Source organism: Mandrillus leucophaeus, unplaced genomic scaffold, assembly GCF_000951045.1.
Source record: "Mandrillus leucophaeus isolate KB7577 unplaced genomic scaffold, Mleu.le_1.0 Scaffold256, whole genome shotgun sequence".
In the NCBI taxonomy this organism is placed as follows: domain Eukaryota; kingdom Metazoa; phylum Chordata; class Mammalia; order Primates; family Cercopithecidae; genus Mandrillus; species Mandrillus leucophaeus.
The window spans coordinates 2,615,799-2,631,697 of record NW_012102654.1 but is presented as its reverse complement, the minus strand read 5'-3'; the positions used below and the strand labels follow the sequence as shown (position 1 = coordinate 2,631,697).

General features: G+C 40.0%; 1 protein-coding gene across 6 annotated transcripts in view; it reads right to left on the bottom strand.

Annotated features, from left to right (window-relative positions):
- Nucleotides 1-15,899, bottom strand: part of ELP3 (elongator acetyltransferase complex subunit 3) — a 103,394-nt gene that overhangs the window by 27,790 nt on the left and 59,705 nt on the right. For all 6 annotated transcript variants that reach the window (XM_011983886.1, XM_011983891.1, XM_011983887.1 and 3 more), the window contains 4 exons: nucleotides 6,523-6,613; nucleotides 3,908-3,973; nucleotides 2,079-2,306; nucleotides 474-555 (listed from right to left, as the gene is read on the bottom strand). In XM_011983886.1, the coding sequence (XP_011839276.1) occupies nucleotides 474-555; nucleotides 2,079-2,306; nucleotides 3,908-3,973; nucleotides 6,523-6,613 (467 nt within the window). The remainder of the gene's footprint in view (nucleotides 1-473; nucleotides 556-2,078; nucleotides 2,307-3,907; nucleotides 3,974-6,522; nucleotides 6,614-15,899) is intronic.

The following is a 15,899-nucleotide window of genomic DNA, read 5'->3' as shown; positions in this document are numbered from 1 at the left end:
CTTTTTTACTCCCAAACAGGGGAAAGCTGTTCCCCAGCATCGAAGTTACTGAGAAGAAAATTGAAAGAGCAAGAATTTGGCCTTTAAACAGCTTGTACTGGCAACTGAGGTTCTATTTTAATTTCTGAACAATAGTGATAATCCCCACAATAGTGAAAAACACTCAAATTCCATTTCCTTAGATAGAGTAACTAGGCACAGCACAGGGAGGAGGCAACCATGCTGACCAGTGTGACAGAGTGCAGAAGAGGGGTTATGGGTCACAGGTCCTGACTCTCAGAGTGCTCGGAAAGCTCTTTTCCACTAAACTGCTTTTGTAAATTTTGTTTGAGCACAAGTCCTTCGCCAGTCAGCCCAGCTCAATTTTGAACGTAATAACCATCAACAGGGGCAAGAGGGTACCAACATAGTTTTCACTGTGGTGCCAAGTTCAAAATGGGAAGGAATCATGAACTTCGCCCTCCCCCAGTTACCTGATATCACAGCGATTTTCCCAGATCCATGTTCTTCTCTAGCTATTCTTTCTGCTTCCTCCATCAGCAGCATGCCAAATCCCTGCACAGAGCAACAAAGAGGAGTGGGAATTAAAAAGGAAGGCAGTTCATTAAGAGGGGTCCATGAAACAAGAAGGCTATATACTTTAGTAGTTGCTAAAATCTGTTAAAATAAGAGTGAAAAAGCCCACTTATGGGAGTAAGGAATAAGAAACCATTCACTCATACCAAAGGTATACTGTAGTAGACAGTTGAAAAAGGTGTAACTTTTGAACAAGAGCTACCAAAAGGCATTTTGTGAATGATGTAATCTATTCACAGGAAGACAGTAATTCCCTCTCAAATTCTCTTTTTAGGTAAGTTCTAGGCAATCTCTAAATGATGGAAGTCTGGGGCAATATGTCTTTAATTTCTTAGTCACCTCTCTACTTTTTTTTTTTAAGATGGAATCTCCCGCTGTTGTCCAGCCTGGAGTGCAGTGGCTCACTGCACTGGGTGAGATGACTCTGACTCAATCTCGGCTCACTGCAACCTCCGCCTCCCAGGTTCAAGTGATTCTCCTGCCTCAGCTTCCCGAGTAGCTGCGACTACAGACACGTGCCACCATGCCCAGCTAATTTTTGTATTTTTAGTAGAGACGGGGTTTCACCATGTTGGCCAGACTGGTCTTGAACTTGACCTCAGGTGATCCACCTGCCTCAGCCTCCCAAAGTACTGGAATTACAGGTGTGAGCCACCACTCCCGGCCACCTCTCTACTTTCTAAGAGTTGAGAAACCAGGCAAAATTCTTAAATCATCAATTTTGGAGCACATATCATATCCACCATTAGATTTTAACACATTTTCTGGAAATTTTAAGAAGTGAGTTATTAAGGTAGGTTGTCTGGGGTTAGAATAGGGTTCCCCTATGTATAATATGGCTTAACCTTAGGAAGTGTTTCATAAGTGCTTTCCCATCACCATCTAACCTGATTCCACAATAAGTTGACCCATATGAGACTGCCAGTATTAGACAATTTCTTACTTTCAAAAATACTAACTGCAGGCCGGGCACAGTAGCTCATGCCTGTAATCTCAGCACTTTGGGAGGTCAAAGTGGGTGGATCCCCTGAGGTCAGGAGTTCAAGACCAGCCTGGCCAACATGGTGAAACCCCGTCTCTACTAAAAATATAAAAATTAGTCAGGTATGGTGGTGCACACCTGTAATCGCAGCTACTAGGGAGGCTGAGGCAGGAGAATCACTTGAACCAGGGAGGCGGAGGTTGTAGTGAGCCAAGATCATGCCACTGTACTCCAGCATGGCTGACAAAGTGAGACTCTATCTCAAAAAAATACCAATTCCATGTGGTTCAATTTGTTATGTTCCAACTGACTGAATCTCAGTTTGTCCTTTCCTCCCAAAAGGATACAATCTGGGGAGAAAACATCTCTGAACAACTAAAACACTGGCTCGTCTGTTTCTATGCTTTTCTTTCCCCTCTCCTCCTCCTCTGTCTCTTCCTCCTCTCTTCACCCCATTCCTTTTCTCTTTTCCTACTTAGGCAGTTTCTTACAAGCCAAATAGAAATGGAATACAGGATACCTGATGCTGAAATTTGGTAGGATCCCGGCTGCTCACAGGGACCACACTTCCATACACATGCAGCTCTCGTACTATGGAGACACCTCCACCCAATTCGAAACGGAAAGTTTCTTCTGAACACTTGCGTAATCGTAGGAGGCCAATCAAAATGTCTTGATCTGGGTCTTCGTATGACAAGAATGTTTCCCAGCCACCATTTGCAACATAATCTCTCCTTACCAGTTCAACCTGTTTAGTAAAAAGCCACAAAAAATATTATTCAAAATTAAAGAACCAAATTCATTTTTGCAATTGTATGTATTTATTTAGGTTAATATCTAGTTAGGGATAAGGAATGAATAATCACTAATTACATTTCTTTTTACTTGTCTACTCTCAAATAGCACCAAGATTAAAGTTCATACCTTGTTCATGGACTATTATAAAAGGAAAACAACTGTATAATTTCGCAAATACTTGAACTTCATTAACCTTGAGACTCTTACAGAGATCCAGCTCAGTAAAGGCTTCCACGCATTTGACTCCCCATGAAGAGTCTCTAATGTAAAATTTCAAAATCCGTCACATGTGTAGCTCTCAGGAGCACCCCTTTGTCTCAAAACTGTCAGGTGCTCAATGGTTTGGGTTTCACCTTCTAATCTTATCGCCTCCACTGAAACCTACCTTTGGGGAAGAAAAATGTGATGCTGGTCACTGGCACCGTGATGAAATTTCAAGGAAGTATGGCTTCCCACAGGGCACTTAAAATATTATGCATAATTTATGGGATAAAAATGTTAAAGAAAATTCAATCACGGAGGGTAGCTTTTGGGGGGAAGCTTTGTGGTAGCAGTCTGCACGGGCTTTTGGCTCTTCAGCTCATTGTACAAATGGCTCTTGTACTTTTCCTAAATAGAAGCCATATGTAACAATATGCATGCACAGAGAAAAGTATACACATGGACATGGCCACATGCAGAAACACTCGGTAGATGAGCAGATTGTACCCAGAGCAAGGTGAACAATTCAGACTAACACATATTCCTTCTCAACAATGTTTGCTAAATAACTGAACTGCACAAGAATTTGGCAAATTGTGTTGGGTCTGCTTTTTCTCTCAAAAGGTCCTACATGTGAAAAATGTCAATTAACTAATTCATGCTGAGAACAGAAACATCAATGCAGAGATCATCTATTCCAGCCTTTCGCAAATGGGGCTCCACAAGAGAATCAAATCCTACAGAAAAGTTGGCATACAGTTAGACATTATACAAGTATAAGAGAGAAGTTAATTCATTACATACCATGAATGCCTTAAGGCATTATGCTTAATTTTTGTGGAGCCTGTGGATAAGGGCTGATCTATTCATTTGCTTATCACCATTGGGCAACAGCTGAATAGTTACACACAAAGAGAGAAGCAGATCATACTACACTCTTCTCAAATGTAGCTTGTAGTCACAGGGGACTATTTACAATTGAATTAATCAAAATTAAATAAAATTAAAAATTTAGTTCCTCATTTGTACAAGCCACATTTCAAGGGCTCAACAGTCACCACCATATGGGATATTGGATAGCCCAGATCATAGAACATTTCCAACACTGCAGAAAGTTCCATTGAACAGTGCTAATCTAGAATGAGGTTCAGACTTCGTTTTCCTAACCTGGCTCTTCTAGAATTCTCCTATTTGGCTTTCATGGTTTGACACCGGTATCTAATCCTTGATTAGTCTCTGCTCTTAGTTATTCACTTCTGGGGCTCTGTCCTTGGTTAAGAACATGTGGGCGCAGGGTTGGCAAAGATCTAAGGACAGTACCTAGGCCCTCTGCGACATGAAGAGACTAACCTGGTATGGCCGTACTTTGTGATGAATTTCTTGGATTCCAACTTCTCTGGTTCTCACATCTCGACACTGTCAAGAAAAGTGGCGGGGCAGGGGGAGGGCACAAATATAAAACTGGTAACTCATTCAATCTTTATTTTTATTTAAACCTCTCCACCAAACCCTGGGCTCGAAATTAAGTTTGTACATAACTTATAATGAGATAAAAGAGCTGAATTTCAAAATAAAACCACCTTTAATCAATCAGAGGATAGGGGAAACCAGAGTAGGAATGTATGAAGTAGTACAGTATTGCTTTTAAAATAAATTTAGAATTCAAAAAAGATCAATATACAATATAATCTTAGCAGTAAAGAATGTAAGTCATAAGAGTAAGAAACAGGTTTGCCTGGGGGATATAACTATCTGAAAGTACAATCCAGAAGTATGTATATAAAGAGTAAAAAGTAAATTCCTAAATGTTTAAAACCTTCTCCATTTTATGGCAGTTAACATTTTTAGCATCACCATATTTGTATCATTTTAGGAATATCCAAAAAGTACATGTTGAAGATGGCTTTTTTTTTTTTTTTGTAAGAAGGGTGCTGTGGAAGAAAGGCAGGGAAAGAAGAAGAAAGGGAAGGAGGGAGGGAGAGACAGAGGGAAGGAAGGAATGAAGGAAAGAAGGGAGGGAGGGAGAAGGAACCTAGAGTCGTGTATTACATACTCTGAAGCACAATCACAAATGGCTCTTTGAATATCTGAGGAGGCATGGAGCTGCCTACAGACAATGCCAATGCAATGCCTGGTCTGCATGGCCAAGCATCTGTGATATGGCTCTCACTTCTATTCTACGACCCACAGTGCATGCTACGCTACCAGACATTTACAATTACACAGTCCTTTTCATTATTATAAATCCTTGTAATTATTCAATTATATATCCTATGGTGTATTTCCCCCTTACAGAACAAACCATAAACATTTTCTTCCAGTGAGAAAAGATCACTGTGGGAAATTCGATGATGTCACGTAAGCTTTTCTACTAATAGTATATTTATGAAGGACTGCTATACATGTATATAATTCCAAGAGAAAAATAAGAGCTCATTATTCAGTTGTAGAAAATTAAAGCTACTTCCACAACCCAGGAACTAGCTCAAGATAATACTTTGCTGATGTGGAGTCCACGAATTCCAGTAAACAAAAACTGTATAGCAGACGAAGATGATCGATCTCTGTAATTATTAATCTACTGAATGTAGCTGCTGTCCTTTCACTACAGTAGTTCTATATAGTAGCTAGCATGGGAATGTATTACTGTTCCATGTTCTTAATGAACACCTGCATGCTGTTTCTTTATTTTTTTTTGGCATGCTTTTTTAAAGGCAGAGTTTGATGTGTGCTTATTTTCTGCTCAAGATGTTGCCTCTAGGAACTAGATATATTTTGGCTATGACTGAATTCCAGCCTTTGGACTCAATCCTAGCTTACTTTAACAGAGGCTAACAAGGCTTATGAGGGGTGAGGGTTAAAGAAGATGGATGGACAACGAGATTGTTGGGATAACCAGGCCAGGTCAGTCATCTTGACCTTCTTGAAGGTCAGTGGCCTTCTTGGATGCGAGAAGAGATGGAGAACATGAACAGCTGGAGTCTGGGAGGCAAAGCAGGCACACAATTTTGTTTGGTGCCATTAATTACTATAAATGCATTTGCTATTTTTCTGGAACATAAAATTCTTCACTTTTTTTTTTTTTTGGTAGAATATGCCAATAATGTTCACAAACTCTCCCTTGAACAATCTGAAAAATTTTCTCCATAATAATTTGAGTGAGAGAATAAAATGTCTTAGGTAAGTCCACAAACACCATAGGCAATCCTTGGAATAATGTCTTTCAAAGTGTGGCCCACATCTGAACTGTGCATGAGAACCATGTACCTAGTGCTGGATAACAGATTGGTCCCATCCCAACCTACTGATCCAGAATCTCTGAAGGCAGAGCCCAGGAGTCGGCCCTTGGTCTCAACACCACTCCTGGTTTATTGCTTTAGCAGCTCTAAGAAGTTCCTGAGTACTGGAGTTTCAAACCTTCCTGTGACTTAAGAATTTCCCACAGAGACTGTTAAGTTGCAGGTTCTTGGGCTCTTTTTACATCCTGGGCCAGCACAGAGGGGATGCTTAGTAAATATCTGTGACCAAAGAAGGGATTTCAATGGCCAGAGGGATGGGAGACTGGTATATGTGGGGCAATAGCAGTTTTGGCAATTATTTCATGCCCATAATCCTTGTCTTTTCAAATGATTATACTTTCTTCTCAGGAATCACATCTTTTTCTTCAGTCTATAACTGAATTCCTAATACTTCAAAAGAAAAACTGTTTTTAAAAACTGGAATGGAGCACGCAGTTGGCAATCTGAGCAGGCAGAAGAGAGCAGAAGGGAATGAAGGAACAGGAGGCAGCCTCTGCACCACTGGCTTCAGCTCCGACATGGTCCAGTGACTATGCCTTCAACATCTGGGGACTTTCTGACCTGACCCGCATGTCTGGTTTTAGGGGTGATAGCAGCAAAGTCGTCTGCGTTTCAGATTCCTCTTTTTCTCAACAGCTGTGGCCTGACCACCATATTTGCTCTTACCTGTATTCCGAGGTCTTTCATTCTTGCAAGTGCCAGCTCTCTCAGGTTACCATGCTCTACTCCTGAGCTGACTAAAGGCATTGGAATATCCCTGTACACAGGAGAAAAACATAAGCTGTTGCAAAATAGAAATCATTCTCCACAGCAGTAAGGCAAGGATATTAAAAAAATAAAAAAGAACAAAAACAAAAAAGCAAGAAACTTATGAATCTGACCAGGAAATCAGAGGCAACGCCTCTGAACAAGGAGCTTCTCTACGCCTCAGCCTTCTCATCAAGGAAATTATGATTTCCCCTGACCTTCAGGGTTTCTGTGAAAGGCACCTGATTGAAATCACTTTATAAGACTACAGAGTGCTAAACAAATGTCTGAATGCCCAATAACCATTTGTAAAGATTTTTTTAGTAAAGAGACATTTGTACCAAATAAATCAAGAAATAAATTTTTTCCTTTATGAAATTTGTTCAACAATGTAGCTTACACTTTCCCACACAGCTGCTGAATGACAAGTAACTGGGATGCTCAAAAGCCTGCCTTAGCCAACAACTGGTCTCAAAGAATAAATCTTTTTTCCTTGTTTCTCAAAAATCTAAGTTAAAAGTGACTATGTATTAGAGGAATAACAGCTTGCCTAAAGATAGGAGGAAATAAAATTTGTTTCCTGGCATTAATACAGCATAAAGTGCCAGGCATCAAGGAAACTTCCATCAAGAGCTGAAGTTATGAGTTCCATTTTAGTTGCTCCAACACTCTCCTCTAGACAAAAATCAGTATCTAAAGATAAAACAGTTAACAAAATCTGAAGTAAGAATATGCTCCGCACATCTGCTTCCTATTCAAAGACAAGTCTCTAATTTGTTTTGTCTCCTATGTGGTTGATCAGAGGAAAGATGTGGAGAATATGCCAATTATTTTTTCTTCTCATTCTGCTTTTGAATCAACTTGAGTCTTTTCTCCTCTTTTCACTTATCCCTTCAAATGTTAAATGCAATTAGCTAATTCATCCATTTGATTTTAATAAGATATTCCTCCAGCAAAAGTATCAAAAGCCAATCAATTAGCTTTAAAAGCTATACAAATAAGTCTGTTAGGCTCTGGAAGCCAGGAGAGTTGCCATAAATATAAATCAAAGATAAGTCAAAATTCTTTAAGGCAAAAGACACACTGGAGGGTTCAAAGTGAGAGTGACATAAAATGTATATATTACAGTGACCAGAGTTTGCATATATGGCTTACTTACAGTTTTTGGTAAAATAAATTTCTATCTTTGGAACTATAATTTTCTTAAAATCAAATACATTTTAAAATTAGTAATCAGGTGACGCTAAATGAAGGCTATTAAAGTAAAAAATATGGTTGATTTTGGCAAGGAACGTATGCATATTTTAAAAATTTTACTGTTTCAGATTGTACAAGCCAAACATAAAGTCTTCCAAATGCCCTTTTTTACCCTAAAACAATTTATAAAGAACTCACAAATATATAAATTATTAGATATATGGCTATACATTATATATATACACATATAAGAAATACATAAAACTTAAAATTTAAAACATTATCATACATGGCACAAAATTAATCTGATAAAGTCACTGGCAACCAGTGTTAGTGCCCATTACATGACAAATACATTTAATTCTTGTTATCCATGATAGTTATGCTGTTGTGAATACTGAATTAGTGAATACTAAAGCATTGTTCACAGGGGATATACAGGGTTAGGTTCCTGTGAGCCCCTAAAACATCTTCAACTGATCAATGCATAACATTGTTTAATGCACGTTTCTGTTTAAAGGCACCTTATTTAACATATAGCTGATTCATTAACATTAAACTCATGGCCACAGCACTATAACTCATGGACAGCGCTATAACTCAAAGCAGCTTAACACATGCAATTTGTCTAAGGCACACAACAGCCTTCTTGCATTTAGGAACATGAGATAGCATCTCAGGACTACACCTGGGGCAGTGCTCCTCTCTATGTCCTTAGTTAATTAAGAAGAAAATGAATGAAGAGGTGTGGGATACCATGGATGGCTGGACATGGAAAGAGAGCAGAGGCCTAAGGTAGGGCCTCTGTGGGTTGAAGGATGACTGTATGCAGAAAACTGATCACTGAGAAGTTAATTACCCAATGCACCAAAACCAATTAAAAAATCTCAAACCCTTAAAAGAAGCATCGATTAAACTCTCATCAGCTCTGTTACCATAGGTAGAAAGCATGGTTTTAAAGAGTCTCCTTTGTAGAACGGACTCAGAGGAGATAATCCAGGACAACGATGTGTAAGTGACTTGCCCATGGAGCCTACCCAGCCCACAGAAGGGGCTGCAGAACCCACCTCTCAACCAACAGGACAACTTCCCTCCATTAGCTCCCCAATCATAAACGATGCTCTGTTGTCCTGCTCTTATCCTATTGCCGTTTCCCTACATCCAAATTAAACTTCCCTCCCTACCTATAAAGAAACTGATTTGCTTATTAATCCATATGCACAACTTTATGCTTGCTCTTTGCACTAGCACACAGAATTCAAAGAACTGTTCTAATTTCTAAAAAGCATACTTTGAAACTTGATAGGGACAAATGTGGACAGGTATTAAACACACAGAATTCATTAATCTGATAAGTGGCAAAGGTAGAAAACGTTAATTAAAATTCATCTAGATAGACTGATAATTTACAATCATAAAAAGCTGAGGCACTTTAGAGCTTTAATTTGACATCAGGGAAAAAAATTAGGCCCTTCTTTGGTACTTTAAGTTCTCTGCTGGCAAATGACAATTTGGTTAGGCAGACCCTGAGTATGCCTCATTATGGAAATGACTAAAGCTTGCAAATGACATGTGAACTCCACAAGGATTTTCTAGGATATGACATCTGGTAAATCACCATAGTTGGAGCTACCTGGATGTTCAGTAATGGTTTCAAAACTAGGATCTAAGACCTACACATCAAAAATCATTTATGGTGCCAAGACAATTCTGTGAGAAAATAATGGTATTTTCAACAAATAGGCAAAAGAATGAAACTGGACCCCTACCTCATACCATATACAAAATTTACTCAAAATGGATCACAGACCTAAATGTAGTAAGAGCTAAAACTACACAACTGTTAGAATAAAACACAGAAGTAAACTTCATGCTGCTGAGCTTTTTTTTTTTTTTTTTAGATGGAGTCTCGCTCTGTCACCCAGGCTGGAGTGCAGTGGCATGATCTCGGCTCACTGCAACCTCCACCTCCCAGATTCAAGTGATTCTCCTACCTCAGCCTCCCGAGTAGCTGGGATTACAGGTGCCTGCCACCACAACCGGCTAATTTTTGTATTTTTAGTAGAGAGATAGTTTTGTGACGTTGGCCAGGCTAGTCTTGAACTCCTGACCTCAGGTGATCTGCCCGTCTTGGCCTCCCAAAGTGCTGGGATTACAGGCATGAGCCACTGTGCCCAGCCACTGCTGAGCTTCTTACACATGACGTCAAAGCACAAGTGACAAAGGAAAAAGATAGACTACATCAAAATTAAAGACGTCTGTGCTGCAAATCATACCAATAAAAAAGTGAAAAAACTCACAGAATGAGAGAAAATATACGCACATCATATATCTGATAAGGGACTTGTATCTAGCATATATAACGAACTCTTACAACTCAGCAACAAAAAAACCTAAGTGAAAAGCAGGCAGAGGAGAAACTTCCAGTTTCTGGTTCTGCATTTAAGGAGCTTGAAAGTTGCTACTCCACTCGAACAAGTAAAAGGTCAACAGTCTGAAAAGTCAACAACTCTTATTGGACCTATAAGAGGGGAAGATACAAGGTAAACTACTGCCCCAGGGCTGGAGAGACAGAAAGGAAAAAAGAGGGAGCTGTGGCTTCCCAGAGCAGAGACCACAGACTCCCTACTTGAAGGCATGGCTTAACAGAGCAGAGACTCCTGAGTGGAAACTGCTGTGAGAAACCAACTCTAAAGTAAGAAAACCTGAACTCTAACTGATGAACTGCTGGAGGCTCAGACAAGTCTGAGAGTTAAAAACTCCAGATGGACCCAGTCACAGGCCAACTCCTACAATATTGTGAGATTTACCTCCAGTAGCTTGGCCAGGTCCCCACATTAAATATCAGAGAAATAAACCCTTCTGCTTCTGGCTGGTAGAGGAGAAAAGAAACCATTTTGAAAAATGACCTAGCACTACTTTTCTTAACAAGGCCTTCCCGTAGGAGAAACTAGTTAACCAGAGCCTAACTGACCTGGGGGAAGGAAATATCCAACTCCTGCCCACTCTAGTCATCCTGTCCCATCTAACAGGGAAGGAAAAAACAAGAAACCCTTGTGAAGTTCACAGTCCAGGGGCATAGGCTCACTGAAAGACTAAGACCTAATCACAGGACTAGCGAACACTTCTCCTCCCCTGTCATCTTACCATGAGGGTTACTATAAGCCTATTTACAGCAATTCCTTTTACCTAGAACATTACATGTCCGACTATGAAGAAAAAATTAGACGGCATACCAAAAGGCAAAAGACAACTTGAAGAGACAGACCAAGAATAAGGAACAGACATGGCAGGGATGTTGGAATGATCAGACCAGGAAGTTAAAACAACTATAATTAACACGCCGAAAGCTCTAATAGAAAGGTAGCTAGCATTTAAGGACAGAGGGGAATGTAAGCAGAAAGATGGAAATCCAAAGAAAAACTAAAAAGAAATGCTAGAGATCAAAAAATCACTGAAACAGAAATAAAGAATGCCTGTGATGGACTTATTAGTAGATAGACACAGCTGAGAAAAGAATCTCTAGGCTTGAGATATTATCAAGAGAAACTTTGAAAATGGAAAAGCAGACAACAAAGACTGAAAGAAATAGAACAGAATTTCCAAGAACTGTGGGACAATTACAAAATGTGTCACACAGGCCGGGTACGGTGGCTCACGCCTATCATCTCAGTACTCTGGAAGGCCGAGGCCCAGAAGTTCGTGAACAGCCTAGGCAACATAATAAGACCATATACTCTCAAAAAATGGAGGCATACGCCTGTAGTCCCGATTACGTGGGAGGCTGAGGTGGTAGAATGGCTTGGGCAAGAGTGAGACCCTGTCTCTAAAATAAATAAAAGGTGTAACATATGTATAATAAGAACATCAGAAAGAGAAGAAACAAAATAACATAGGAAATATTTGAAACAACAGTAACTGAGAAATTCCCAGAATTAATATCAGACATCAAACCACAGATCCAGGAAGCTCAGAGAACACCAAACAGGGTGAATGCCCCCAAAACCTACACATAGGCATTTCATTTTCAAACTACAGAATATAAAAAGATAAAGAACATTCCTGAAAGAAGCTGGGGATGGGGGAAACACCTTATGTACAGAGAAAAATAAAAATTATATCCAACTTCCCCTAAGAAACCATGTAAGCAAGAAGAGAGTACAGTGAAGTATTTAAAGTGCTGATAGGAAAAAAAACACCCGCCACCAACCTAGAATGCTGTATCCTATGAAAGTATTCTTTCAAAGGATAATAAAGGAGAAAAAAAGGCTTTCTCAGACAAAAATTGAGGGTATTAGTTGCTAATAGATCTGCCTTGCAAGAAACGTTAAAGGAAATTCTTTAGAGAGAAGGAAAATGATACAGGTCAGAAACTCAGACCTACGTAAAGAAAAATGTTGAACAAAAATAAAGGCAAAATAAAACCTTTCATTTTTCTTATTTTAAAATGATCCAACAGAGTTCGTTCAATATAATAGCAAGGTATTCAATTATGTATGCTGCTATAGATAGCTTATGTGTGTGTATATACACACATATATACAAATGCTTACTTATGCATGTATTTAAGTGAAATGAATGACAGGAATGATACATGGGACAGGAAGGAGGAATTAGGATTATTTTGTTATTATAAGGTATCACATTACCTGTGAAGTGGTACAGTGTTATTTGAAAGTGAATTTAGATTAGTAGTAAATGCACATTGCAAATTCTAGGGCAACCACTGGAAAAAAAAAAGTAAAAAAAGAAGAATAACTGATATGCTAAGAAAGGAGAGAAAACTGAATAATATATAATGCTTAATTAAAACCACAAAGGGCAGAAAAAGAATGGAAAACAAAAATAGGAACAAAGAACAAGGGCAGCAAAAGCAGTGCTTAGAGGAAAATTTATAGCACTGAATGCCTATATTAGCAGAAAAATCTAAACTAAAAAAAATCCAAATTTCCATCTTAGGAAACTATAAAATGAGTGAATTAAATCCAAAGTAAGCAGGAGAACATAAATAATAAGAATTAGAGTGGAAATTAATGAAACTGAAACAGGAAATCAACAGAGAAACAAATCAATGACACCAAAAACTGGTTCTTTGAAAAGACCAATAGGCCGGGTGCGGTGGCTCAAGTCTGTAATCCCAGCACTTTGGGAGGCTGAGATAGGTGGATCACGAGGTCAGGAGATCGAGACCATCCTAATACGGTGAAACCCCGTCTCTACTAAAAAATACAAAAAACTAGCTGGGTGAGGTGGTGGGCGCCTGTAGTCCCAGCTACTGGGGAGGCTGAGGCAGGAGAATGGCCTAAACCTGGGAGGCAGAGCTTGCAGTGAGCTGAGATCCAGCCACTGCACTCCAGCCTGGGCGACAGAGCGAGACTCTGTCTCAAAAAAAAAAAAAAAAAAAAGACCAATAAAGAGTTGATTAGCCTCCAGCCAAGCTAACAAAAAAGAGAGGACGGAAATGCCTAGTACCAGAAGTGAAAGAGGGGACATCACTACAGAGCCCATGAACATTAAAAGGATAACAACGGCAGACTATGAACAACTCTATGCCCACAAATTTGATAACCTAGATGAAATGGACAAAGTCACTGAAAGATACAATCTGCCAAAACTCACAAGAAGAAATACACAATCTGAATAAGACTATATCACTACTGAATTCTACCAAACATTTAAGCAAGATTATACCAATTCTCTACAATCTCTTTCAGAGGACAGAAGCAGAGGGAATATTTCTTAGCACTTCTTAACTCATTCTATGAGGCCAGCATCCTTAATACCAAAACCAGACAAAGAACTTACAAGAAAACTACTGTCTGAGTCTGTTTGAGCTGCTCTAACAAAATACCATAAACTGTTTAGCTTATGAACAACAGAAATTTATTTCTTCCAGTTCTGGTGGCCAAGATCAAGGTACTGGCATATTCAGTGTCTGGTGAGGGCCCACTTTCTCACAGATGGTGCCTTCTTGCTGTGTTTCATATGATGGAAGGAATGAGGCAGTTCTCTGGGGCCTCTTTTCTTGAGTAACTAATCCTATTCATGAGGGCTCTGCCTTATTAACCTAATCACATCCCAGAAGGTCCCACCTCCTGATGGTAAGGATTTCAACACATGAATTTTTATTTTTTCGTGGAGGAGGAACACTCAGATCACAGCAACTACAGACAACATCTGTCATGAACACAGATGGAAAAATTCTCAACAAAATATTAGCAAATTAAATCCAATGTATCAAATGCATAAAAAGAATATGTTGAAACCAAGTGCAATTTATCATAATTCATCACAACAATAAGCTAAAGTAGAAAATCTCACGATATGAGTCGATGCAGAAAGTGCATGTGACAAAATCCAACACCCATTCATGATAAAAGCTCTCAGTAAACTAGGAATAAAAAGGAACTTCCACAACTTGATAAACAGTATCTAAAAATGCCTATCGCTAACACCATACTTAATGGTATCCAGTGAGAAAGTCTTTATGCTCACTGGAAGTGTCCAGTGTTTCCCTATGACCAGAGTCCATGAATTCTTGGCAGGAATACCACAGAAATGATGCCCCGTCTCAGTGAATCACATAGGCATGCTATATTGACCTGTTTCATCACAGGATGCCCTGATCAAGACTGTGTCTGCTGGTTATCTCCACCACGGTCACCATTTCCCCCTTTACATCTGAGTAATATTTCATGGGGAGAAATGTCAATGTCATGACAACACCCTGTTCCTCATCAAACCTACAACTACTAGTCTCACACTGACCGATGACTCCTGTTTCTATCACCTTTCCTATAATGGTTGCCAAATAGTGACTATTTCTACCATCCCTCCTATATTTACTAGTTGACCTTGTATGTATTTTTGTATGTATGTATCTTTCGTATGTATATATCTTTCCTATTTATCTATTCATTTATGTATATCAGTATAAACTTATAGATTCCTATTTAATACAAGTTTTTAACTAATAATAACATTATTTATTTTGTTGCTGACATTAGATTTTGCCAGTGGGTACCTATTCAGGCTGGTTTCTGGGTCCTTCTGAATGACCCCATCATTCTTTGGTTATTTACTTACTCTCTGGAACAACAAGATGTTCTATGTTCATCCTGTATGTTTGCTGCCCCAGCCCTGGAAATGGTCATTTTTCCAGGCCCCGATTTCTTTTAGTGGAGAGTGGTATTTAGAAACTATGATCGGATCTGGAGCAAGATGGCCGAATAGGAACAGCTCCAGTCTCCAGCTCCCAGTGCGAGGGACACAGAAGACGGGTGATTTCTGCATTTTCAACTGAGGTACCAGGTTCATCTCACTGGGGAGTGCCGGACAATTGGTGCTGGTCAGCTGGTGCAGCCTGACCAGCGACAGCTGAAGCAGGGCAAGGCATTGCCTCACCTGGGAAGCACAAGGGGTAAGGGAATCCCTTTAGAAACTGAGGCACACAACACCTGGAAAATTGGGTAACTCCCACCCTAATACTGTACTTTACCAAGGGTCTTAGCAAACGGCACACGAGGAGATTATATACCACACCTGGCTGGGAGGGTCCCACACCCATGGAGCCTCCCTCATTCCTAGCACAGCAGTCTGAGATCTAACTGCAAGGCAGCAGCGAGGCTGGGGGAGGGGCACCCGCCATTGCTGAGACTTAAGTAAGTAAACAAAACCTCCGGGAAGCTTGAACTGGGTAGAGCCCACCACAGCTCAAGGAGGCCTGCCTGTCTCTGTAGACTCCACCTCTGGGGACAGGGCACAGCTAAACAAAAAGCAGCAGAAACCTCTGCAGATGTTAATGACCCTGTCTGACAGCTTTGAAGACAGCAGTGGATCTTCCAGCACGGAGGTTGAGATCTGAGAACGGACAGACTGCCTGCTCAAATGGGTCCCTGACCCCTGAGTAGCCTAACTGGGATACATCCCCCAATAGATGCAGACCGACACCTCACACCTCACATGGCAGGGTACACCCCTGAGATGAAGCTTCCAGAGCAAGAATCAGACAGCAGCACTCGCTGTTCAGCAATATTCTATCTTCTGCAGCCTCTGCTGCTGATACTCAGGCAAACAGGGTCTGGAGTAGACCTCAAGCA